At 41.4% G+C, this 27,198-nt stretch overlaps 1 protein-coding gene across 1 annotated transcript in view; it reads right to left on the bottom strand.

Annotated features, from left to right (window-relative positions):
• The window catches only part of GIGYF2 (GRB10 interacting GYF protein 2), a 164,257-nt gene that overhangs the window by 39,958 nt on the left and 97,101 nt on the right, over positions 1 to 27,198 (bottom strand). The window contains exons 9-15 of the mRNA XM_036766633.1: positions 17,833 to 18,012; positions 9,383 to 9,600; positions 9,138 to 9,300; positions 8,871 to 9,059; positions 7,221 to 7,414; positions 5,822 to 5,981; positions 4,652 to 4,818 (exon numbers count right to left, since the gene is read on the bottom strand). Of these exons, the coding sequence (XP_036622528.1) occupies positions 4,652 to 4,818; positions 5,822 to 5,981; positions 7,221 to 7,414; positions 8,871 to 9,059; positions 9,138 to 9,300; positions 9,383 to 9,600; positions 17,833 to 18,012 (1,271 nt within the window). The remainder of the gene's footprint in view (positions 1 to 4,651; positions 4,819 to 5,821; positions 5,982 to 7,220; positions 7,415 to 8,870; positions 9,060 to 9,137; positions 9,301 to 9,382; positions 9,601 to 17,832; positions 18,013 to 27,198) is intronic.

Below are 27,198 nucleotides of genomic sequence, written 5' to 3'. Positions count from 1 at the left end.
CACCCTACATTAATGAGATACCAGTTCTATCGAAGTATGAAAGCATCCTGTGACCACCTATTCCTGCCTAGGTGGAGGTAAAATTGGCTGTTGTATTATATTCATTGCTCGTAAGACGAAACTAATTAATTGGGTGGCAGATTTTAATGTGACTGGTAAACAGATAATATAATATGCAGCATCATAAGAGTGACATCGACTAGTAAAATTTATTAAGAGCATAGTCCATGAGCAGAACCAGGAGAACATTTATGATGTCTAACTTTGATAGACTTGGCTCTTCTCAGCAGTACAAGGTTCTAAGACAGCTCCAAGACTCATGATGTAAAAAGCGATTCACATCCGGATAAAGAACTACAGAGTCTGAATGCAGAGTGAGGCAAACTATTTGCTCTCTTTATTTTTCTTCTGTTTTGGTTTTGTTTCTTCTCTCTCATGGTTCATTCCATTAGTTATAATCCCTCTTTACAACTTGGCTACTGTATAAATAAGCTTAATGTGAGCTTAATGTGAAGGTATATGTAGAACCTAGATCAGATTACATGCTGTTTGGGGGGGAAGAAAATTTGGAAGTCAAAAACTTGTGGAACTGAGTGTTGTAAACTAAAAATAAAAAATTATTTTAAAAAAAGGGCATAGACCTTACTCTGAAAGAACTTCCAGTGTATTGCTGAGAAAAATATTTGGGACAAAAACTATTTAAGTGAAATCTCCTGTCAGATGTATCTGCAGCAAGCCCTGAAGGATCTGGATACAAAGAGATGGGAAGGAAATGAACTAATGGGGACAGAAACAGAAGGTGTCATGGTAAGTTCAGAGAACAGAAAAGCAGACTGGCTGGAACAGTTTGTGAAAGAAATGAACTGAAATAACACTTAGAAGATGTCCTTTCAACCAGACTGGGGAGAGCCTTGGATTGCAGGGAACTAGAACCTGAAGGTCTAGTTTATCCAATATCAGTAAGGAATCACTGGAGATTTTTTTATCGGAAATTACTTGCTTCTCAAGGATGATGGAGGGCAGAGGGAGAGAAGAATCTAAAACTCAACATTTTTAAAAATGAATGTTAAAAATCTGTTTACATGTAATTGAGAAATATTTAATGAAATAAAAAGAATTTTGCTTTGGGGAGGGTTATGGACAAGAAGATAATTTTAGTAGCTTTGGGAAGAAAGGAAGAAATAATATAACACAATAACCACAAAACAGATTCACAAGCTCAATATAAAAGGTCATACAAATTTAAAAAGGGTAAGATCAGGCATTTTTCACAACTATGGTTTAACCCAAGGGAAAGATAAGACCATAGAAGATAAACCAGACTATTTTTATTACAAAAAATCAAAAAGTGTTTGAATGAATAATATCAATAAAGAAAGAATTAGACCTATTATCTAGCAAATTAAGACAGAGCCTTCTACAATGTATGTCTATTATGGCTTCCTTAAAATGCACTTATAGAGTGCTACATGCATTTATTTCTAAGCCAGATATGACTTAAAAAGAACGGGAAAGTTTTTGCACCAAATGTCACTTAACAAACAACTGTTGTTCAACTGCCAGCAATATACATAATGAACTACCCAATAGATGAAGTCAGAATATGAAAATTTCAAAATAATTATAAACTCTAAAAGATATAAAACAATATTGAAAAGAAATAATAATAATTACTACAAACACACACACACACACACACACACAGAGTAAAATAACTTACCCTTTCACACAACCTGAGCATGTACCCCAAGAAAGTGAAAGACAGAAATATAAGAGCAACACATGCCAACATATTCAGGAAAATACTTTTTGTGGCAGCAAAGAACCTGTAACAAATTAGATACCAACACGGAGGGAAAAGCTGAAAAAACTACAGCATAACTGAATATAATAGAATATTACTGAACAGTAAGAAATGACAAAAACAAAGAATTCAGAGAAATGTAGGAAGATTTGTAAGAATACATGCCATGAACATGTGAAGATCACTACACAAGTAACTGAAACAGCAATGAAGATCCCAAAGAAGAGCTAATAAAAAACAAACTCTTTCCTCGTGGAGAACTCTGAACTGTAAGGATTAAACACCAGCCACCCAAACAAACAAACACACACACACACACACACACGGGATTAAATGAGAAGGAAGAGGCACCAGGGGTTAACGATGTATTTTTTTCTTAAAGGATGGATTAGACAGGGAAGAGAGACTGAAGACAGGGAAACCTCTTAAGGAGATCACAATCCAGGTAAAAAGAGGATGAGGCCCTGAACCAGTGTGGTATTAGCAACTGATGATGTTATAAAAATTGATTTGACAAGATCTGGCAACTGCCTGGATATGAGTGATAATAGCAAAGGAACAACCACGATGACTCTGAAGATTCAAGTCCAGGTGAATATGAGTACAGTGGAATCATCAAGAAGATTGGGAAAGTTGGAGGAAAGACAGGTCTGAGGGGCTAGGAGAGGGGAATGGAGGTCCATTCAATTTGGGGCATGTACAGTCTGAGGTCCTAGAGCTATGACATGATTGCTTAGAGAAATGTGGGAATCATCTGCATAGAACCCACCGGAAATAGTGGGATTGGCAAGGAATAAAGGACAGAGAGAACAAAAGGGAGCCTAGAAACTAGAGGCCATCGAGGCTTAAAGTACATAAAGACAATGAACCTGAAAGGTCAACTAAGAAAAAAAAAAGTCAGAAAAACAGAAGGAGGTGAAGCAATGTCGTGAAATGCTACCAAAAGTTAAGGGAAGATAAAAGATTGAGAATACTGACTAAGCGATTAAGAGATCACTGGTAACTTTGAGATGGTGGTGAAAGCCAGTCTGTAAAGAAGGAGGGAGATAGGGAATAAAAGTGGGATGGGAAGAAAGGGGGAAAACAGCTGGGAGACAGAGGAAGCAGCAAGTGAAGATTTCTTTTTCTTTTTTTTTTAAAGGAATTTAACAGTAAAAGGAAGCAAGATTAAGGAGGATAGCTTGAGGAGAATTGGGTTGAATATGTTTGATGAACTACAGGTAAATACATATTCACGTACACATACACACACACACACTCTCACACACTCTTTATATAGAAATTAAAACAGAGAGGTTTAAAAAAAACACCTTAAATAAAAATGGCTATAGGGACCCTCATAGCAACTAAAGTAGTTAATGACAGTAAACTATGGGTTTAAAAAAATACATTTTAAAAGAGATTTGCTAAAAATACTCACATATTCTGGACAAAAACCCCCGAAATCTGAGAAGTTTCCTTTAAATTTGAAGCTTTGTCCACCAGAGGGCAGCAATCCCTCCAAACTCAAATGAACAAACATCAATTGTGACCACGGCTAGCATTGGCATTGGGTGCTGAGTGCTGGAGAGCCTCTCGGCTTCCACAAAGGCTCAAGTGCCACCAGGTCACAGGTGATAAGTGTGAAGGAGATGTTAAGACAACAAAATCCAAGGAGGAAGAGATCACTTTCAATAAGGCTTCTTGGAAGCCTCGAAGGGAGACAAGGTTTAGACAGTTAGACATGCATTGTAAGGATGGAGGGTGATGTGCTGAGATCCATGTGTTAGTAAGGGTATTTCAGTGGCTTTATCAAGGATGGATTAAGAGGCTATCCAATAACCTCAACAGAAAGCTACAATGGCATTGCAAGTGAAATCTGAAATGTCAAAGCACTCAAGTTAGTTAACCTTGCTTCTGAAAGCTACAAAGTCACGATGAAGACTGCTGAATAATTAGCTTGTAACAATTCAGTGGACCTTCTAGTAAATGAGGACCCTGAATCAGACACTGCCATTTCTCCGTTCATTTGATCTACTTCATACTCTAAGGGCTCAACTAAATGACACTCAAGAAAAACTAGTTTCAAAGTCATCATGCTCCAGAGTCAGATCATTAAAGGCACCAAATGTTGCTTGGTCACATGACAGTTACTTAAAACAGGTTCTTTCAGACCAGAAAGCAACTTGGTTCTCCATTCATAAAAACAATTCTAGAAAATGGAATATTCCTCCAGTATTAAACACAGTCACTGCCTCACTACCGAACAGAATACTGGTCTCTCAAAAAGTCCTGGACATCAGCAATAAAATGCTAAGAAAGAGTATGGTATTTGGAATAAAAACCAATTGTACACAATTTAAAGTGTACAGAAATGCTTGTAACTACGAAGCAGTGATATTCCCGGTTTTTTCTTCATAAAATCCTCGATCAAAAGAAAATATATCATACGATCTTAACATAGATTCTGGGTGAGAATGGGAAGGAATGGAAAGTCATTTTGATCCAAATGCCTCATTTTAAAAAGTGAACCTCTACCTGGCCAATCTTGTACTTTTTTTCAGGAAACTAACATCCCAGGGTTTCATTTGTAACCTGGGTTATGCTGACACAAAGATCTTGTGCTATCAGAGGATTATGACTATTTTCATTTACGTGACTGAGATCACTATTTCTATTCTTGTAGTTTGACCTTGTTCTACATCAGTTCATGTAAGTCTTTGCATGTTTCTCTGAAGCCCTTCTATTTGCTGTTTCTTATGGCACAATAATAATACATAATACTTGTATACAACAATTTGTTTTGCCACTTCCCAATTAATGGGTACGGGCTTTGCGGGTACTTTAGTTGACATTCAGATTACTCACCAAATGTGGAGGGGGTGCCGGGCCAGGTGAAAAGGGAACCCTTCCCCACATTTTCATGATATCGCCAAGGGGTTGGAAACTTTCATCACACGCTCTCTTCACCAACAAGGACATAGTGAAATAGCCCGCCTGAAACCACTCTGCCATTTCTTGGTTATTGAATGGACCTAGAGCATGACACAGCAAAACAAAAGGAGGTCAGAGATACCAGGATCAGCCATACCCAGCATCTGATCCCATTCCAGAACAAACACTTCTCCTTTGATATAGTTCACCTAGGTGGCATACTCTTCCAGATCTAAGCATGAAAGAGCCGTGTAGTGCCTCAGGGACCTGTCTCAGCCCTATGTTGTCTGACTGTCAACTCCTTAGCCAACTGTCTAACTGGCAGCTGAAGAAATAGCCACGAGGGTTAGAGTCAGAAGGGCTCTTCAATGGTGTCTGGTTCAGGGAACCTCATTTTACAGATGAGAAACCTGGAAGGGCACAGTGGTAAAGTGAGTTGTCCAAGGTCACACACAGTAAAAGCATCACAGAGATGATGACATGTCAGTCAGGTCACCAATGTCCTTTCACATAATCAGTAATTCTAGGCACAAGTGAAAGAATGCTCTAAGCCTCTTCAAACTTTCTTTTCTTTCCCAGAAGCAAGGAAACTTAGAAAAATAAAGTGTGTGAGCTGAAAAGAGATTAACTTCAATCATTTAACCATTTTTCAATACCATCAGTGGCACTAGGAGCTAACAAGTAAACTGTACAGTCAGATACACATTCAGTGATGCAACTGGGACAGGAAAACCCTTCAGTTAAGAGAGAATGTCCAGAGGACAAATGCGCTTTGGTGAGCAAGTGTGCATTGAAAGGACGAGCATCGTGGTCCGGCTCTGGGATCAAGATCAGCTGCTGAGCCATAACCAAAGGTCCCATTTATGACAATGGTCTTCGTACTTCGAATGGTGATATGTGCCCATTCAGGGGAACATCTGGAGATCAAACGCAGCTAGGGATCCTGCTGGGCATCTCCTTAACAGGTCTGAGGGTTCTGGCAGAACACGGCCCTCTACAGTGTTAACAAAGTGAGCCCGGCCATTGATATTTCTGGAGCACAGATCATGTTCCTTCCAGGATGGGGAAGACTTCCTTGGGAGGAGCAAAAGGACCTAGACATACCCTGAATTTCTCCTTGTGGATCTTTGTAATACCACTTCTGCATGGCCTCATGCAACAATGGAATGGAGACTCCTTTGGCTCGGTGCTCCTGGAGCTTTGCCGTCAGTCTTTCGTCATCCAGGGCACTGTCCTGTAGGTATGCCACCATCTTTTCTGCTTGCTGTAATAGAAGTGGAAAGGCACGCATGAGAAAAAAGTGGTCATAAGACCAAGCAATTAATTAATCAACAAGTATTAATTAAGCACGTGTGCCAGGCACTAGAGGGTTCTAAGACAAAAATAGAAGAGTTCCTGCCGTAAAAGAGCTGACATCCCTTTGGGGGAGACCACAGAGACACACACACTCAATACACACAAAAACAAACATAATTAGCAAATTAAGTTACAATAAAGAGAGCTAGCTTTTTTAGAAAGCTAGGAGAAGCCCACCCAAGAGAGAACTGGGCCATCCAAGGAAAGGCAGATGGGAGGGACTTACAAATGTTGCAGAGGTAAAAGAATAAGAACAGTCCATACAGACACATAAAAAATACCTTTAAACAAAAGACCAATGCAAAAGTATAAATCTGAAAAGTGGATCAGCAATAGAATCACGGTCCAATGCTCAACTGACAAAAATATGAGCATCTTATAAAACCTTGGAGGGAAAAATAAGTCATTCCGCATAGAGATAACTCTCAGTGGAGCTGGTTTTAAAAAAAGGTAAATTGTCTATTTTGAATATGACAGAAGCACAAACAAAATTGAGCAGCCAGGTGGTGCAGTGGACAGAAGACCAAGCTTGGAGTCAGGAAGACCTGAGTTCAAATCTAACCTCAGACAATTACTAGCTATGTGACCTTGGGCAAGTTACTTAGCCCTGTTTGCCTCAGCTTCCTCATCTGCAAAATGAGATGGAGAAGGAAATGGCCAAACAACTTTAGTACCTTTGCCAAGAAAATCTTTAAGGACTGAATAACAACAACACATACAAAATTACATGGAAATCTAAGGGTCTCCTCAAAGATAATGACAGACTAGGATATTCCTATCCTGACCCCTTAATGGTTAATTGTTTGATTTAATATCCAGTTAAACTGAAAATCAAGACAATAGGACCCATTAGCAATTGCTGAAAGGGAGCATTTTTTTGCATTCTTCACATACCAAAAGAAAAAAACAGCCAAGGGCAAACTCAAAAAGAGCAAAAAATAACCTGACACGATGACCACTGCATAAGAGACATTTATAAGCATGAAAGGACTGGAAAGAGAACAATGCTCACAGTCACAACTAAAGGCAAAATGCGCCTGCCCCCTTTGGTAAGTAAAATATGAACGAACACTCTATTTTGGTTTATTTATGTAGTATTGCTGCAGTTTCCACGAGGTTCTTGGTACTAGGGAGGCCAAACATTTACCTGCTGCAGGTGTTTGAGGCCATCTTCATCATCTGGATCTGCAGAGACACTACTCATGCCAGGAGCAGCCAGGGCTGACGTCTGGGGTGACCGGAGGGCAGGGCCTGGACTGGCAACGGGAGGGGGGAGAAGAAGACCAGAAGAGGATGGGTCTGAAGTGTTCTGTGACAAAGACTGGACAGCAGGGACCAATTCTAGAGAAAGAGATGGAAGACATTAAAAGCCCCTGGTATACATATAGAGGCCCCAGGAGAACACACATCTGCATTTAGGCTGCCTGACAGTAAGAGTAACTAGAAATTTTGCATTAAGTCATGGCAAACTAATAAAAGAAAAATCAACAACTTAAATGGAAAAAATGGTGAAAACAGTAAGTATATCCATCAGTTACCAAAAATTTCAATTTTCTAAGCCATAGGGAAATATCCAATTTCAGGATTTTTTTTTTTAATTAAATTGGGAATCTTTGATGACCTGCTTACCTCAAGAGAGAGCCTAGTTTACATGGGTTTGAGTCACATGTTGTGACGCCCTTTGACCCTGAACGGGGTATATAAACTCAGAAGTTAGCATTTTGTTTGGGGCTCTCACTCACTGGAAGACTGTTGATGTGGAGACTCTGGGTAGCCATTGGAGCCCCCTGGCTTTGAAAACCCAGATGCTGGTACTTCTCTTTTTGGTAACTATGTATGTGATGTCTTGATCAGACAAAGCCTGCCTGCTGGATTGTGTTATTTGATCTGTTGACATTTTTTGTTTGTACTTTCTATTTGTACTTGCTGTGAAGTTCAGGGTGCTGGCTTTTCACCCTAAACTACGTGAATGATATATGTATGTTTAATTAAAGTAAGATTGTTAATCCCTTAAAGTTGCTTTCCTTAGAAAAGCAGATCCAAGAAGCTGTGCTGGCAGCTCTTGTGGCTGATCTTGTCGGATCTTATATCCCTACAGCTGCTGCTAGCCCAACTGTTGTTACAACGGGAGATCTCCAGGAGGGTCACCGGCATTCTAAGTATCTTGGGGCAGAACAGGTGCCCCCAAAAGGTCAATTCTTTCCACAGCATCCCCTTGTCCTGCCTCTCTACTCACAGGCAGTATACCTTAATGAGGTTGCTTTATGACCCAAACATTTTCAAAAAACTAAATTTTTGCCTGGAAAATGGCTGGGGTAACTAGAAATAAATATAAATGTTAAGTTAGGCAACCTTTGTTTAAGTGCTAGGGATTTTCCCAACTGGGGGTTTGGGGCAATGATGACTGAACTCATCTAACTTTTTGTCTAAAACAAACTCCCAGCAGCTGAAGAGACAGGAGCCTAGGGTGGAGGGGCAGAGCAGACATAGGGCTTACTAAGTGCAAACTGGACACGAGCTGTGTGACCCTGGGCAGTCACTGATTCTCTTTTAGTCTCAGTTTCTTGATTTATAAAATGAGAATAAGAGCATCTACTCCACGAAGCATTTGTAGTGATCAAATAAGAGGACAGATGCAAACTACAAAACACTCTAGAAAGGCAATTATCATGGTAATTAAGCAGAGGAATAGATTCCGATGAGTTATTTCCCCCCATGTTTCCCTTTCTCTATAAAGAATGGACAACATGAAGGAAAGCCTTGGGCCACGTCTGCTGACTTCTGAAAAACCAAGTACCTTCCCCTCGGCCAGGCCCCTGGGTGGGGAGGGGGCTCTCCCCCTGGCTCTCCTCTTCAGGTGGCTCAACTTGGCTCTCCTCTTTTCTCTCAAATAGGCTCGGCTGCACGGGCTCCTGAGGCTGGCGCTCGGAAGGACTCGCCGGCTGAGCACATGGGGACGATGGCCCAACTGGTTCTTCTGAAGTTTCTGTGACAGGGAAAGGGCTTGAATTAATAATAAATTAATCATTAAAGTTCAGCAAAAGTTCCAAGGAGTCTTCCTTACCTGCAGTGCCTCGATCTAGTCGATCCCCATCCCTGTTGGCAGCCTTATCGGGTTCTTTGGCTTCTTCATTGTGACTCCCCTCTGAATCAGAGCGCTCTTCCCCCTCCTCTACAGGCCGGAAGTCCATTTCCTGTTCTTCAGGAATGGGCTCTTTCTGTACTTTCTGTAACAAGGAAATACACACCCCTCGGTAACTCATTTCATGACTACTCTCCTCTGCCACAAAAAAGGAAGCAAGCATTCACCTTTAGGGAAAGGAAGGCCCCAGAGGAATCAAAAGTTCCCATTTCCTCTTCAGCATCCTCTAGGCACCATTCAGGGAGGCTATCCCTGTCATCATCGACGCTTCCACTGCCAGATCTCACTCTGCGGTAACCTCGTTCATCATCCCTTTCCCGAAAGTCAAATTCAAACCTTCGTCGCCGTTCCATGTGCTCTCGCCACCCTGCAGATCGAGGACCATCTAAGACAGGGAAGGAAAAAAGGAATGATTCACTCAGTCAATAAGCATTTATCAGGCACCTAATATGTGCCAGGCACTGTGCTACGTAAGTGCTAGGGATACAAAGAAATGCAAAAGACAGCCTCTAACATCAAGGAGCTCACTGTTTAATTGGAGACAAAACAAGCAAACAGACGTGTACGACAAGACTCATACAGGATAAATAGAAATAATTAACATAGGAAGGACCTAAAATGGAGAGGGGTTGGGAAAGGCTTTCTGTATGAGCTAGGATTTTAGTTGGGACTTAACAGAAGTCAGGAGGCAGAGATGAGGAGGGAGAGCCTTCCAGGCATGGGGGACAGGCAGAGAGAAGAGCTGAAGCCAAGAAAGGGATGGTCTTATTTCTGGAACAGCCAAGAGGCCAGAGTTGCAGGATCAAAGAGGACATGGTGGGGTATAAGGTATAAAAAGACAGGAAAGATGAGAGGGGGTGGCAGAGAAGGAGAGGTTATGAAGGGCTACAAACACCAAACAGAGGATTTTGTATCTGATCCTAGAAATTATAGGGAGCCATCAGTTTATTGCCGGGGGGGTGGGGGGGTGGGGGGGTGGGGAGGCTCAACAGAGGATGAACTGGAGTAGAGAGAAACTAGAGGGAGGAAGGCCCAGCAGCAGGCTACTGACATAATCCTGGCATGAGGTGATGAGAGCCTGCACCAGGGTGGTGGCCATGGCAGAGAAGAGAAGGCCAAGGCCTTGACAACAGAATGGATAGGGGGGTGGGGATCTAAGAGATAGTGAGGGGCTGAAGATGATACCAAGGCTGTGAATCTGGGAGGCTGGTGGTGCCCTCGACAGTGACAGGTCAGTTTGGAAGGGGAAAGGGAATGGGATGATGAGTTTGATTTTCAGCACGTAGAGTTTAAGACATTAATTGGACATCCAGTTTGAGACATCTGAAAAGCAACATGGGATGGGAGGCTGGAGGTCAGCAGAAGTCACTTTAAGAATCATCAGAAAAGTGCATTTAGGGTTAGGAGAACATTACACACAATCACAGATATATGAATTCTGTGATGACTAACCTTGGTAGACTTCACTCTTCTCAGCAATACAAGGTTCAAAGACAACTCCAAAGGACTCATGATGGAGAGAGCTATCTACATCCAGAGAAAGAACTATGGCGTCTGAATGCAGATTGAGGCAAACTGTTTGCTCTCCTTTTTTTTTTCTCTTTCGTTTTTGTTTTTTTGGTTTTTGTTTCTTCCTTCTCATGATTCATTCCATTGGTCATAATTCTTCTTTACAACTTGACTATTGTGCAAATAAGTTTAATGCGAAGTTATATGTAGAAGATATATCAGATTCCATGCCATTTGGGGGGGGGGGGGGAGGGAATCTAGAACTCAAGTCATGCAGAGCTGAGTGTTGTAAACTAAAAAATAAAAAATCTTAATTCAAAAAAAATTAAAAATTAAAAAAAAAAAAGAATCATCAGCAAAAAGATGACATTTAAAGACACGGGAACTGATGAGGTCACCAACTGAAGTAGTACAGAGGGAGAAGGGAGGAGGGCCCAGGCCAGAGCAGGGCCCAGTCACAGTGCTGAAAGGAGAACCAGAAGAAAGTGGTGTGCTGAAACTGGTGAGAGAAGAGCAGATCAAGGGGAAGAAGGTGATGAACAGAGAGGTCAAGAACAATGAGGACTGAGAAAAGAACACACGGAATCTAGCCATCAGATCACTGGTAACTTTGGAGGGAATAGTTTCAGTGGAATGATGAAGTCAGAAGCCAAATTATAGGGGATTAAAAGGCAAATGAGAGGAAAGGAAGTGAAGGCACCGATTGCAGAAAGTGTTTTCAAGGAATTTGGCCACAAAAAGCATAAGAACTATAGGACGATAATCAAGTTGGGGTTTTTTGAGGATAGGGGACATGTGCATGTTTATAATAGGCAGTAGGGAAGGAACCAATAGTTAGGGAAAGACTGAAGATAAGTAAAATAGTGGGAATGATGGCAGGGGCAATCTGTCAGGAAGGAATAGGGCCACCTCTCTGTGTAAGACAGGGCTAAAGGAGGAGATAGCGGCAGAAGGCATCTGAATCTTAGGATAGGAGAAGAGGGAACTCACAGCAAATGGTCCTCAGCTGAGACGGGGAGGAGAGGGGAAGGGACAGGAGGTTTGAAAAGGTTTGGAAGAACCAGTAAGATAGCGAGTTCATAAGAAAATTCAGAGGGAGGGAAAGAAAGCATTGGGTAGGATACGAACAGGACATTTAAAAGTCACAAGTATGGGCAGCCTATTTGTTAACTTCACATCTTAAAATTAAGTGAATTACAACAAATACCAGCTGAGAATATGCTGTCATCAAGTAACTCAATGGCATGCTAACAATCATATGACCATTATGAATTATTTAGTCAAGATGCAGGCTCTAAAATATCTAGTTAAAGTTAAAATCAGAGTATCTTAAAGTCGATAAGTTAAAAATATACTTTGACCTAATGTTTGTTATCAGTGTAAATATTCTGGCAACTGTCTATCTGACCTGAGGGATCCATTAAGGCCAAATTGAAAGGATCAGATAAATATGTACATCTTCTCATGCTAAAATGAACACATTTCAGAAAAATTTGAAACAAGCACGGTTTTCAAAAATTCTTACCATAAAAAATAAAAATATGGTACTAGGCTGCTAGTTTCATAGAAAAATTAAAATGCCCCAAATCATTTCTACAACATGTGATATGAGCTAGACTCTATTACCCTTAAGGGGCAATTCAGTGCACAAATGACTGAGCATGCAAGTACTATGGATAACACAAAGTCTAAGTCCATGGCACACTAAGAAAAAGCTTTCAAAAGAGAAAATGAAGACTTATGGATGCCTTTCCCCTGCACTAGGTGATGGAATACCAATTGGCAAAAGCCTCTTTACTAGCTGATCTACTCTGAAGGTTTGCTGTTTTTTTTTTTTGGGGGGGGGGGTGCCCACAGTACTCATTTTGAAAATGAAAGACAAAGTAAAATTGCTTTTTAAGCAGTCTGGCACAAATTAGGCTTAGATCAACACCTCATATACCAGGCAAGTCAAACTATCACTATCAGCTTGACCACCATATCCCCTCAGACCCTAATGGGGATTCTGAGCCCAAGAGCCTCATGAATGGGGAGAAATCACTGAGGAGAGGAGACAACCTTCCTCATCACCAGCAGCAGCAGCTTGCTGGCCAGCTGCCAACAACAGGCAAATGGGCACAGGAGCCGTGGGAGGGGCAGCACCCTGCCTCCAGACTAGCTCTCACAGCCACTAGCCCTACACCAAATGACAACTGCTACCCAGAGGCAAGGTGGGCCAACCAAGATGAAGCAGTAGGGACTCTGGGAAAAATTCAGGAGACAGCATGGGCCAGACAGGTCAGACCACCATCATCTCCATCTCCCTGGGTAGAGAGAGCGTGGCCCCTGAGCCTGATGCTTTCATCCCAGTGCCCTCAGCTATCCTCCTGAGAAGCAGGCCCTGAGAAGATGCAGCCTAAGGATGGCTTTTGCAGAGGGTGAAGTCCCAGAATGGAAAGTTCTTGCTAACAAAGTCCTTGGTCCTGTCAAGTAGCTCAACATCAGAAACTGATAGTATTTAATCAGTGGCAAAGACCTTATAGAAGCGAAATTAACATGTGCTTTGCCACCACATCCCAAGGCCCAGAGGACTTTCCTACCAGAATTGCATCTGAAATCTTCCTTATGGGTTCCTCCCCAACTTGAACAAGAGCTCCTTAAAAGCAGGGATCATCTGACTTTTCCATATGTACCCACAGCACTTACCAAAGAGCTGAGCATATATTAAGTGCTTCATAAAAGCTTTGTTCATTCACTCCTATTCCACAATACATTTTAAATGGATACATGAAAAATTTAGAAGACAAGCAGATCTTACCTTTCACAGCTACAACTAGGATATATTCCTCACTAAATGAGGAAGAGAGGCAATTTCAAAAGATAAAAGATAATTTTGATTACATGAAATGGAAAAACTTTTGTACGAAAGAAAGAAAGAAAAAGAATGTAACTAGGAAAAGAAGGGAAGCTGTAAGGGAGTTGAGGGGGGAATTTTCTATCAGAAATCTGACAAGGGCTTGGTATCCAAGCCATATAAACAATTAACAGATGCCCACGTATACAGTCAACATTATCACTTAAAGGCATGTTTCAGTGTGTGCTCTCCATTGTTTCTGGATACTGGTGTGTTCAGCTTATCATATACACTGGGCACTAGGGTGTCCTACTATCTCACCTCTACACATGTATACCTCAGTGGAACTATGTTGTAATAAATACTGTTTCAATAGAATATAGGCTACAAGGTTCTAGAGCATCCTGCTGTCACGTTAGCATTTTTTATGAGAAATACTTCACCCGTAATGATGATAATGCACTTCTTTTGATTACTGGGTGCAATATTTATGTCTGGTGCCAGGAACAGACATATTTTTGGCTGGCAAACTCCTGGTTGGAAGCTTGCGTCTGAATTAGCATCACAGGGTCTACAAGACTTACAGGGGCCAAACTGAAATTTCTGCTGCAGTTTTCTATATTTTGTGGTGTAAACAACCAATACAACCACAACAAAAACTTCATGCAAATGTTCATTTAAAATTACATTTTAAAACACATAAAGAGACCGCTTACAAGGAATATCACTCAAAAACTTTCTAGGTAGTGGGATGAGAAAACAATTGCTTCCTTTGAAAGAAATCAATTTCCACTCGTTTTCCTAACCCAGCACTTCTCTCTTAAATTGTTACTGCATGAAAATGGCATGGACAAACAAAAGTAAAAATAAACTAAACAAAAAAAACAGGATACCGGAAAGATTCACACATTAGTGTTGAATACACTGACAAATTACACTTAAACTAAGGCTTGTAAGATGAATAAGAGAAAAAAGAATTTACCTAAAAGGCAAATGGATGTGAGGGATAGTTGAAGACTTTGAAATTTTACTTTGTTTAACTCCCTATAGTAGAATCAACACTACACAGGCTGAGAAATGCTGCTCCTCTTCCAAAACATTCACCTTGTTTGTTTTTGACCAGCTGGAATCTATCTTCTCTCTCAGCTCAGATCTTGTCCATTCTTTCACCGAATACTCACTCACTGGGAACACATTCTACAAGCCCTCCCCCTTCCACTAAGCTGGCAAATGTAGCACCAATGCCAAGATACCTCAAACTAGAACAGCGCTGTTTGGGTGCCCAGGGCAGACCAATATTGTTGAGAATATGAACAGAAGAGAGTCAAAAATATCTGGTGCCCAGGGATCTAAGAGACAGCTGCAATGATAGTGTCAAAAACACCCACCCTGAAAGAGTTTATGAAATGATCAAAAATTGCTTAATGTTTGTTATGCTTCTAACAATGTCAGTAAAAATGCCAGCTGAACTGTTTAAGCTCTAGATAGACAGATAGATCTAATATGACTTGGCTAGTGGCTTTATATACTAAAAGTTCAAATGATAAGTTAAAAATCTTTAAAATAAGCATGTTACATGACCTGAAGGCTAAAGGTCATACCATTAAAAAAAAATTAGAGAACCAACACATATACATTTTATAGGAACAACTGGGGAGTGATTGCTTAACCAAAGCAGAGATAGACACAATTACAAAGACAAAGCAGATGGTTTCAAGTACAAGAAATTGAAAAAATTTTGCATGAACAAAATTTATCCAAGTGGGACACGAAAGTGAGTGGCTGACTGGAGAGGGAGTGGAAATCAATCAAGCCTGTCTGATAGGAGTCTGATTCTGACATTCAAAAAGTGCAGCAAACTGACAAATATGTAAGTACAAAAACCATTCCCCAAGAAAGTAGGCAAAGGTTATGAATAAACAAATCCCAAAAGAAGAGCTATAAACTCTTAAAAACTATATCAAAGAACATTTCAAATCATTAATTAGAAAAATGTAAATCAAAACAACTCTTAGTTTTCAACTCACATGGAGGAAATTGACAGAGATGTAAGAATATGGGCACATTAATGGACTTTATGAAATGGTGGAGTCTGTGAATTGGTGCAACCGTTCTGGAAAGTGATTTGGAACTATCCAAGAAAATAATTCAAATGGCATGCCCTTTGTCAGAGAGATTCCAATTCTAGTTCTACGCTCCAAGGAGGTCAGCGATTAAAAAAGGCCCCATGCACCAAATACACCAAAATGTTTACAATGCACTTTCTGTAGTAGGAAAGGGCTAGAAGTGATGCAGGTTACCCTGGTCAGTAGTTAAACAAACATCAGTTCATTAATATAATGGAGTACTACTGTGCTGTAAGAAACAACGAATGGGCTGAATACAGAGACGATGGTAAACCAAGTGAAATTATGCAAAGGAAAGGAAGCAGAACAAGAGAAAGGTGTGCATAATGCCTGCAACAGTGTAAATGAGAAGTGAAGCCTGTGAAACCACAATCATCAAACTTGGCCCTTCTTTTCAGAGAAGGACTAGGATGAGGAGCTCATTCTCCCCCCAATGGTCCCTTTCTCCAAAGGTCCTTATTTCTGTCAAAGGCACCTCCTCACCCTCACCCCTCCTTGCAGTGACCTGGCTTTCTAACCTCTCTCCTCTCCCTCCACCCTCAGCCCTCATATCCAGTCAGGGGCCAGTTCTGCCCATCCCTACCTTCAGAACATCTCTCACATCTGACCCTTCCTATCCACTCACGGAAGTCCCACCTTAGTTCAGGCCCTCATCACCTCGCTCCTAGATTACTATATTGCCAACAGCCTCCTGACTGGTCTCCCTGCCTCCGATCTCTCCCTACACATTGCTACAAAAGACATTTTCCTTAAATGCAGATCTAACCAAGTGACCCTGCTATTCAATCAACTCCAGTGGCTTCCTATTGGCACTGAGATCAAATCTAAACTCCTTTGTTTAGCTCTGAAGCCCCAGACTATCTTTACAGCCTCAATGGACTTTACTCCCTATCCTGTTGTTTGGAGGCTGGCATCAGGAAGCTCTCTAATAATCTGGCCAAACCAGCCCTCTCTCATCCTCACTCATAGAACCCCCTCTCTGTCTCCATCTCCCTGCATACACGCCTGGAATCCTCTTCCTCACACAACCCCTCTGTTCGTTTACGACACAACTCAAATACCATCCTCAGCATGAAAGCTGTCTGATTCCGACGGCTGCCAGGGCCCTCTCCCGTAAGAACGTGAGGTCCTTGTGAGGGAGGATTATTTCATTTTTTGTACTAGTATACCCAGAGCCAAGCACAGTGCCTGGCACACAGGATCCATGTAATTAATACTTGTTCACTGACTTTTTCAATATGGCAGTTTTACTCAGCTATTTTTCTCCCCCTATTTTTTTTTAATTCTTTGTTATAAGGGATGACCCTCAAGGAGGAGGAATAAATTGAAAAATCCAAATAATTTAAAATTAAGAATATCAACCAAATAAAGTTTTTAAAAAACAAAAACACTCAAACTGGCAGTGGCACGGGGGGATGTTAACCTTTTCAAAGACTCATCTTTTCCATTTTCCCATTCCAAGATATAACATTGAAAGAAAAAAATCAAGTAATACACATGCAATTTATGAGCCCCCAATGCCCTCACGACCTACATACACTACATTCACATCTGATTATCATGCGCTGTTGAATCAGCAGTTTGCTAGGGACTGAACTTTAACACAAGCACCACTGTCTTCAATTACCAGCATATCTAATGTCAGGAGAAAGAACAGTCTAAAGCATTCTCAGAGTAAAATAGAGGAGGCCAAAGAACCAGAAAGGGCTTCTTCTTCTCTCTCCCAGCTTCCAATGTGAAGATACAGAAAAAAACCATGTGATCGTACATTTGACCCGGGCTTGAAGCTTAGCCGCAAAATAAACCACTGCTTCTTCAGAGATAATAGCAGTAAAATAACGTACCCTTTCTTGAGACCCATAGTAGGCAGAGGAGACACATTTTGTTCCCTTTTCCACATAAGCAAATATATGATGAAATGTGTGAATAGATAAGAGCAGAAGCATGGAAATGTGGTGCAGGAAGGAAACTTTGGTAATGATTTCATCAGATCCCTTCATTTCCTAGGTAAGGAACCTATGGCCCAGAAGGCAACAAGCCACAGCTCACTTCTCCTTGGACAATATTTGGTAGTGACAAAAGCCAAGCACAAACCAAGCATTCTTCATTTTCATCTCCCTCTAGACAATGTCCAGCCCCTCAGTCTCACCTGGGCTATGAGGACGCCATCGCTCTCCATCCCTTCGAGATCCTGCCAGGCGCCAGCCTCCATCATCATCTTCCCCATTTTGTTCTTCTCTAAAGATGCGCCAGTTTTCACTCTCAGAACGGATAAATTCATGCTTTCTCCCGGCTACCATAGTCCCACCTTCCTCGAAGTTTGGTCTCACTGAAAAGTAAACAAAGTAATCAAGCATGGACCTTTTCCAATGCAACCCTTGCAATATGGATGTGACATCTAAATCCACCCCCCAACACCCCTCCGTTTCCATTCTTAAGCAGTAAGTAGCAAATCCAGTCAAGAACAATCAAATAGATCAGACACTGGTAGATCAATTCTCCTGAAATAAAACTTTCCTAAACAACCAATGAAAACTTATCAAAAGACAATATAATCCTTACAAAATCACTGAGAAATCTTTGTACCAAGGTCCTATGGTTTCTCCCTATTTTGGCCCACATATTTGGAGTAGTAAGCTGAGGTATAGCTTTGCTTGGTGAACACTGCTCCTACACAAACAGAATTATGCAATCATGTTTTATTGAGGCTCTTTTAAAAGAGATTCAGTTACTTCCCAGTTACTCTCTCTCACCCCCAATAAAGCCCTACCTTGTCCTAAGAAAGCATGGTCATGTGAAACAAATCAGCACATTGGCTCTTGTCTGAAAATGTATGCCTCGTTTAGCTGGCCACCTCTTTGCTAAGAGCCAGGGGGCACGCACATACACAAGCATGGACTTTGCACCACAGTCCTCTGGAATTGCAGAATCATATGATCTGATGGTTTGAAAAGGGCTCTTAGAAGCCTGTAAGAATCCCCACCATAACATGAGTGTTTCTTCCATCCACAATCCTATGACAGTTCACCTCAGGTGACATATTCTCCTTTAGAGCCCTGTACTCAGCCCCAGGTTGTCTATCATTAATGACTAGGATAAAGGCATAGATGGCATGCTCATCAGTTCTGTAGATGACAAAAAGCTGGGAGGGTTGACTGACAGAGGATGACAAAGTCAGGATCAAAAAAGATCTTGAAAGACTAGACCACTGGGCTGAATCTATTAAGATGAAATTCAATACAGATAACCACTAAGGTTTACACATGGATATAAGAAATCAACTTCACAAATATAAGATGCAGGAGGCCAGGGTTAAAAAGTAATTGTTTTGGAAAAAAACCTAGAGGTCTGAGTGGACCCAAAGCTCAAAATGAGTCAGCAGCATGATGTGGTAGCCAAAAAAGCCAATGTGATCTCAAGGTACAACAAGAGTAGCACAGCCTCCAGGAAGAAGGAGGTAACAGTCCCACTGTCCCCTTCCCTAGTCCTGTGTTCGATTTTGAGCAACGAGCTGCAGGATGTCCAGAGGAGGGCCACCTACAGAGGTGCTGGGTTCTCCCTCCTTGGAGGACTCCAAGCAGAGATAGATGCCCACCTTCTAGTAGGTTACAGTGGGGATCCCTTTCACATAGGAGCTAGACTAGATGGCCACTGACGTCCCTTCCAACTCTCAAACCCTAGGAGTTTATAAATAATGTAGCATTTTCAAATTTATGGGACAGAGCCCGTTGTGATACAACAGCTCCTTCTAATTTCTACGAAAATATCACAAGGAGAAATACAAAGAAGGAACTTCACTGAAAGGACTGCCAGAAAAGGGAGAAAACATCAATCATTCTGGCATCCTAGGTACGTGAGGCACCCCTTCCCTTCCTGGCCCTGGTCCCATCCCACAATGGCTATTCGCTGGCCCCAAAAGGAAGCTGGGCACAAAGAGACTGTCTATCATTTGCAAGGCAGAATCTTTTGGGATTCTGGAGTCAGAAAGAGTCATCTTCCTGTGTTCAAATCTGAATTCACATACTCTCTAGCTGTGTTGCCCTGGGGCAAGTCGCTTAACCATGTTTGCCTCAGTTTCCTCAGCCAGAGAAGGAAACAGCCAAGCCCTCCAGTATCTTTGCCAAGAAAACCCCAAATGGGGCCATGGAGAGTCAGACATGACTGAACAACATAAGAACCCATTGATGTTTTCTCCCCAATTAGTCTGCTAGTGCTTGGAAAGAAAATGCCTAGGAAAGCATTCAGAAAACTCTGAAGTGCCACACAAGCATACAGCATTCCTTATCTTATTACGTTTTAATTCCTTATGTGTGAAGTGCTTAACAAATACTGTTTGACTCTGTTCTAATCACTCTACTAGGACTAAATAAGCATGGATCTTGTTTTCAATTATCTATGTAAAAAAACTTGAGATTTTCAAAGTAAACCTTTCAACTGCTTTTCTTTTCTTTTTCTTTTTTACTTTTGTCTTTCTTTTATCTTGCAAACTTAACACAACATGTGCCACAGAGTGAGTGCTTTATAAACGTTTGTTAGATAACTGATCAATAAAAATTAAAATTTAAGATTTCTCTGACATGACTTAAAAATTCAAGGCCCTCTCAACAATTAAAAAAATAAATGTTTTCTTTTTATAGTTTGAGGACTGCAAGAAGGCCTTTTCAAGGCTAGAAAATCTCAAGATTCACCTGAGGAGCCACACAGGAGAGAAACCATACCTGTGCCAGCATCCAGGATGTCAGAAAGCCTTCAGTAATTCCAGTGACTGAGCCAAGCACCAGAGAACCCATCTGGACACTTTTCAAGCTTCTCTTGATTCTTGTGTTTGAAAGTCAAATTTTCTATTCAGCTCTGGTCTTTTCACTGAGAAAGCTTGGAAGTCCTCTATTTTATTGAAAGTCCATATTTTGCCTTGGAGCATGATACTCAGTTTTGCTGGGTAGGTGATTCTTGGTTTTAATCCTAGCTCCATTGACCTCTGGAATATCGTATTCCAAGCCCTTCGATCTCTTAATGTAGAAGCTGCTAGATCTTGGGTTATTCTGATTATGTTTCCACAATACTCAAATTATTTCTTTCTGGCTGCTTGCAGTATTCTCTCCTTGATCTGGGAGCTCTGGAATTTGGTGACAATATTCCTAGGAGATTTCTTTTTGGGATCTATTTGAGGAGGCGATCTGTGGATTCTTTCAATTTCTATTTTGCCCTGTGGCTCTAGAATATCAGGGCAGTTCTCCTTTATAATTTCTTGAAAGAGGATATCTAGGCTCTTTTTTTGATCATGGCTTTCAGGTAGCCCAATAATTTTTAAATTATCTCTCCTGGATCTATTTTCCAAGTTAGTGGCTTTTCCAGTGAGATATTTCACGTTGTTTTCCATTTTTTCATTCCTTTGGCTCTGTTTTATAGTATCTTGATTTCTCATAAAGTCACTAGCTGCCACTTGCTCCAATCTAATTTTTAAGGTAGTATTTTCTTCAGTGGTCTTTTGGACCTCCTTTTCCATTTGGGTAATTCTGCCTTTCAAGGCATTCTTCTCCTCATTGGCTTTTTGGAGCTCTTTTGCCATTTGAGTTAGTCTATTTTTTAAGGTGTTGTTTTCTTCAGTGTATTTTTCAGCATTTTTGGGGGTCTCCTTTACCAAGTCATTGACTTGTTTTTCATGGTTTTCTCACATCCTTCTCATTTCTCGTCCCAACTAACTACTTGATCCTTGAATTTTTCAGTGGGGTATGACTGCTTGTAGAGTTAAGAGAACTATGTTCCAAGTTTGGGGGCATGCGCCAGCTCTGCCACACCAGTACTCCTCCTTTCCCAAGAACCCCCAACCCGGACTGGACTTAGATCTTCAGCAGGCTCTTCACTCCTGCTCTGATCAGCCACTTAATTCCTCCCACCAGGTGGGCCTGGGGCAGGAAGCAACTGCAGCTGTAGTCCTGTAGCTGCCCCACCTCTGCTGCCACACCACCCCCCCACCGGGGCGGTAGCCGAACTGGGAACTCCTTCCACTCCCGCAGCTTTTCCCACTAACCTTCTCTGTTGTCTTTGGTGTTTGTGGGTTGAGAAGTCTGGTAACTGCTGCAGCTCACTGATTCAGGGCCCTAGGCACGTTCCGCCTGGCTCCTGCTCTGGTTGGTCCTCGCAGCCCACACTGGGCTCTGCTCCACTCCGCTCCCAGCTCCATGTGGGATAGACCTCACCCAGAGAACATCCAGGCTGTCCTGGGCTGGAGCCCTGCTTCCCTCTGGTATTTTGTGGGTTCTGCAGTTCTAGAATTGGTTCCAAGCCATTTTTTATAGGTTTTTGGAGGGACTCGGCAGGGAGCTCACACTAGTCCCCGCTTTCCAGCCTCCATCTTGGTTCCGCCCCCCTTCAACTGCTTTTCAACAGCCAATCGTGCTGTGGTAGGGAGCTGAAGGATTCACAATGGTTCTACTAGGTGAAAACTCAATTTAAAATAGTTACAAATCTGAGCAGCAAAATAATAAAAAATATGGCCTTACCTTATCTATTATCTTCTCATTCCCATCCTATATCTAAGAAAGATGATGCCGACTTCAATTTCTGGTTTCTGATATTACAAAGTTTGTAGTCATGCACTTAACTCCCTTATCAATCCCTGACATAAAGCAACGTGCATCAAGGACCACCCTACCTCTTTCTGCCACTCTTACAGTCAAGCATTCTCCATCATTTAGAAAGAGAGAATTAAAAGAAGCCACGTCATCTGGTTTTCACCACAGGGGTTAAGAATGCTCAGTGTTAGTACAGCTTCAGTCATCTTGACAACAAGTAAGTTTAAACAAAGCCAAAGAGAAAAGGTTTAAATGCGAAACCCACCTCCTCTCCACAGCTATTATTTTAATAATGCCTCTTTACTTCTAGAGCAAAGGCAGAAATGTACAGTACACAGTCAGGAAAACCTGGATTCAGATACTGCCTCAATGGGAAACACACTTAACCTCTCCTCCCCGCAGGCAAGCGATCTGCACTGGCAGACGTGTGATCCCCACATTAGTGAACTCATGAGTCCAGACGATCAAAAAATTTAAAGATAGGGACACAAGGCGCCTTTGAGGAATTAAGACTAAAAAAAGATTTGAACAAGGCCAAGCAACCAGTCAGCAGAAGATAATGTCATATGTCAACAGAGTAAGAAGAAACTTCTTGACCAAGATTCTAAGGCTTTTTCAGCAAATACATGAGACTTTTACCTAGAGATTTATGACTCTAGAAAAGCAATATTAAAATAGTTCAATTTGGATACCTAGACTAGAAGTTAAAAATTCTAACATCAGTTTTAATTATATTCTATAAAAACAAAACCTACATTGGCAGACCATACTTTAAACTATATAAAACTGATACCTAAGAAACAGCTAACTCACTTCTACGGGCACAGTGGGAACCACAGTTCTGACTGTGCTACAAAGGGGATTTCAAATGCTTTACAAGCTTACAACTGCCTTAAGCCTTTTGAGACACTACATTATCATTACAGACCCCACAAAAAAAACAGATAAGCAGCACTGCAAAACAAGTCAGATTTCTGCCTCTAGGCATAGGGATGTTACTATTTGCACCAAAGAAAGAGGGAATTAGTGCTTTCTTCAACTTATGATTAGGGCTCAAAGACCTGAGACTTGAGTGGAGGCTGGGAGCAGACCCATGCTAACAGTTTCCATACTGGAAGGGGTCAATCCCTTCTTTTCTTGAGGATTTCCACTGACCAACTTGTACTCTGATAAGAAGTAACATTTCTCCAGTGCTTTCAAGTTAGGAACACCTTCCCACCAACAAACTGATGAAGCCTTAGAATTTCCCAAAGGCCGAGCTGAAGGAATCAAACAGACCCTAACTGCCTGCCTCCCTCACTCATGATCCCAGCAGGCTCCTTCCTCTACCTTTCCTTGGAACAATCAAAATTGTGTCTGAATTCTCATCCACTTCCCTAAGTATACTCACTTTAATTTCTCCTTAGATTCTTCTTTTTATCTCTGTAACCCTGAGCTCCATAATAAAACAATATAATGAACATTTATTAAGCACAATAAATAAGGCCACAGTCCAGTGCTGAATAAGCCTACAGACAAGTCTAGCAAGAAGACAGCAACAAATACATAATGCAATATTCTGTGTGAAAATTCGAAAAATGATGACACCAAACATGATGGGACTACCAAAAACCTCGTTGGATACATTATCTTCCAGAAATAAGCGACTTCATCTCTCCAGAACTTAATTAACAAATTAAGGATATGCATTTATTTTCACATTGCTCTCCTCACAAATATTTTTCTTCTATTCCTTCATATACACTCACTAAACTGCGTCTTTGCTGCTTCTCTTGTTCCACAACGTGACTGGCCGAGCCTCCAAACCCTGCTTCTGGTCAGGACAGATCACAATTTCTCCAAGTTGTCACATCTGTACAGTGAAGGTTCCTGTCTTTCCATAACTACTCCTCAGATAATCTAGCTGCCCAGGGCACCAGAGGGCCCCCTCTGGCTTTGATGTGTTACTCTCTGGTGGATGCCAGCTCAGCATTATAGCCAACCGGCCAGCACTCGTGGAGTTCAATGTATCCTGGGGGCCATTTCTCATAAACAAAGAAGGGATCACTGGGGAGGCGGTGCGTGCTGCTTGTACCCACTGGGCAGCTTCTCTTTCCAGTGGCTTTGGGGTCACCTGGAATTGAGTCCTCTGAGACTTCCTGACGTATAACTTCCCCAGAGCTTGGGTTTTTTCGAGGCACTTCTCCCTTACACACTGTAGTTAACACTGGACAGGGTTTTTCTACCATGAAAAATAAAATAATATGTAGTGTTGGCCTTGGCCTGGTCTAATTGAGTGGACTTCCTAAGGAGAAAGAGCAGTGAAAGGGCACCTGTGTGCATGTTTGACCCACCGCCAATAGTGGTGTTTATGGAAAACTTCAGACAGAGCAAAAGAGGCCCTCAGCCAACACAATCTACAGCTGGGAAGCTTGGAGCCTACCAAAGCCCACTTTCAAAAAGCAAAAGGGGAATTATGGGACAAAGATATAGCAACTCGTTTGTATACAAGGCTTCTACGCTAGATGCCAAATAATCTCAGCCATTACTTGCTGTGAGGTGTTACACACACGCATGCGTGCATGTGCGCGCATGTGTGTATCTATTTTAATGTCTTCCTTTTATGTTCAATAACAACCTTAATGTCACAGAGAACTGAGAGGTAAGGATTATCAGACATTCCAGAGAGTATTGCCTTTTAAAAGTCTCACAGGCTTGTTTGTTCATTTCTTTTTTAGGGGGTAGGGGAGGAGGGGAAGAACCCTGTGATTTCAAGAGTATAGGGACCTGCTTGACCAAAACAAAATCAGCCATTTGTCTGTTCCTTAGTCAGCTTAAGAGAGTTGCAGAGGAGACTGAGGTGAGGGGATGTGCAGAGTCACACACTCAGTATATGTCAGACACAAGACCTGAACTCAAGTGCTCTTAAGTTCCAAGTCAGCTCTCCCTCCTTCGCAATCCACTGCAACATGAACCCAACAATTACATTTAACAGAGAGACTTGGATCGCCTAGGAATTAGCAGTGTGGCTGTTTTAGGCTTGGATATTAGGCTTGTAAAGAGACTGGCTTTTGAGAAAGTAAAGCACAGTGGGAACAGCTCTGGGGCAAAGGGCAGAATCTTGGAGGTCCTCAGAATCCCTGTATACTGGCAGGGCAAGAGGCAAGCCCACGGGAAGAGTGATATGAATGCACATGTTTAAAGACGGTATTTGGGGAGAGATTCTAGCCAGGAAGGAAACAGAAGCTAGAGCACAAAGCCCTTGGGGTTCACCGTATAAATGCAGCTGATCTGGGCTCTTTGTTACTAGGTTACTCTATATCATCCCAAAACAAAATCAATCCAAAATAGGCAGGGGGGTCACACTGACACATGACAAATGCAAGGCTTCAGAACTTCTGAATAGGGCAGTCATGGAGTAGAGACTTGAGAGTCATGCTGGGGCCTTAACCACCAAGTTAAGTATCAGTCTACGGTAGTGGGGACCCTCCTGAATGTCACTAAAGGGAATCCCTTGTCAGGAACATAGCCACATTTCCATCTCTCTCAGAAAACTGACATAAGCAGTAGACCTGGCCTTCTTGGGGTCTACGTGACCTCTGGTCCACACTGCCACTATCTCTTTGTTGAGCTTCTATGAAGACTTTCTCTTTGTAGTAAGGCATTTAGTTTTGACATGTCTGGAAGTTTCCTGAAATAATGTGATAATTCTGTACTTAAGGGACACAGCCCCATTATGTTTTGTCTTCCTAATCTGTCTTCCAAATCTTGTTTTTATCTGCATTTTTCCCTCATTTTTTTCCAATTAAATTATCTACTGATATTTCAACTTTCTTTACACCATTTCTATGCTTCTACATGGTGGCCTTCTCTTGTCTTAGCTGTGTTAAGATTGATGTGGATTCCACATCAGCTGAGTATTGGCGCATCTCTCATAGCGTTGCTGAGGCTGCCCTCATTACACCATCTTAGATCACCGTTCCTCTGGTACTCTTATTACTGCTTTTCTTACGCCAAAATTTAAAAAAAACAAAACAAAACAAAAAAACAAACAAAAAAAACAATCAGCACACTCCAGTTGGCTTATTTTCTAGTAAAGGCTCTTTCTGGAAATTCTGTTACTTTTCAGGATTTGTATTCTGAATTACAAGAGGGGAAAGTGTCATAAGGAAGGAGGATCATTTTGTTACCTCCCAACAGTCTTCTTCCAAGAAATCCAGTTCCCGATCTAGAATTTGACAAGACTCAAAAATATTAATCGAAGAGTTCAAAATTCTGTAAGATGAGCACCAGTTTCATTTAATGTATTTGTTTCTACCTCAAGATCTCAAAGTTTACGTTCTAAAACCCTAATATTTCTTGAGGTTGTGACTATCCCTATTAAAATACAGTATAAATATCAATAACAAAAATCTATTGAAGTATGATGACTGTGAGAGTTCATTTTAGTAAAAATAATTCCCAATTTCATCCTATTAGTATAAGACACTTACTTGGAAGCCACTTGGCAGTTAGAATCACAAGCCTCTGTCCTACATATATCTATCTTTCTCAGAGAAGCTATAAAATGCTCAGAATTTATTTTTAAAATCAGCCTGCCAATAGCTAATTATCATTTCTACTACCAAATGAAGGAAAGTGGAATGAGTGAAATAACACCCCACAGGTCCTTTTCTTAGGGTTTTACCTTCCACGATTCAAAAGGTCATATAATAGCTGTAAGATTTTTAGATGCTGTGCCTGAACTTGTATTGAAATGTTTGGTATTAATTAAACAAAGAAAGAATTAATTTTTTGTTTGTTTTACAAAAAGAGCCAAAGTCCCCAAGGGCCGATTTCACTCCCTAAGGAGCATTACATGGGTCCATGTTAATAATTTTCCCAGCAGGTCTCCAATAGCTCAACCTTCGAGATACAATGAAAGTGTTTGTTCCTCAGATCCTCTTACATAGGATGTCGGA

Source organism: Trichosurus vulpecula, chromosome 7, assembly GCF_011100635.1.
Source record: "Trichosurus vulpecula isolate mTriVul1 chromosome 7, mTriVul1.pri, whole genome shotgun sequence".
In the NCBI taxonomy this organism is placed as follows: domain Eukaryota; kingdom Metazoa; phylum Chordata; class Mammalia; order Diprotodontia; family Phalangeridae; genus Trichosurus; species Trichosurus vulpecula.
This window is presented reverse-complemented; position numbering and strand designations above follow the sequence as displayed.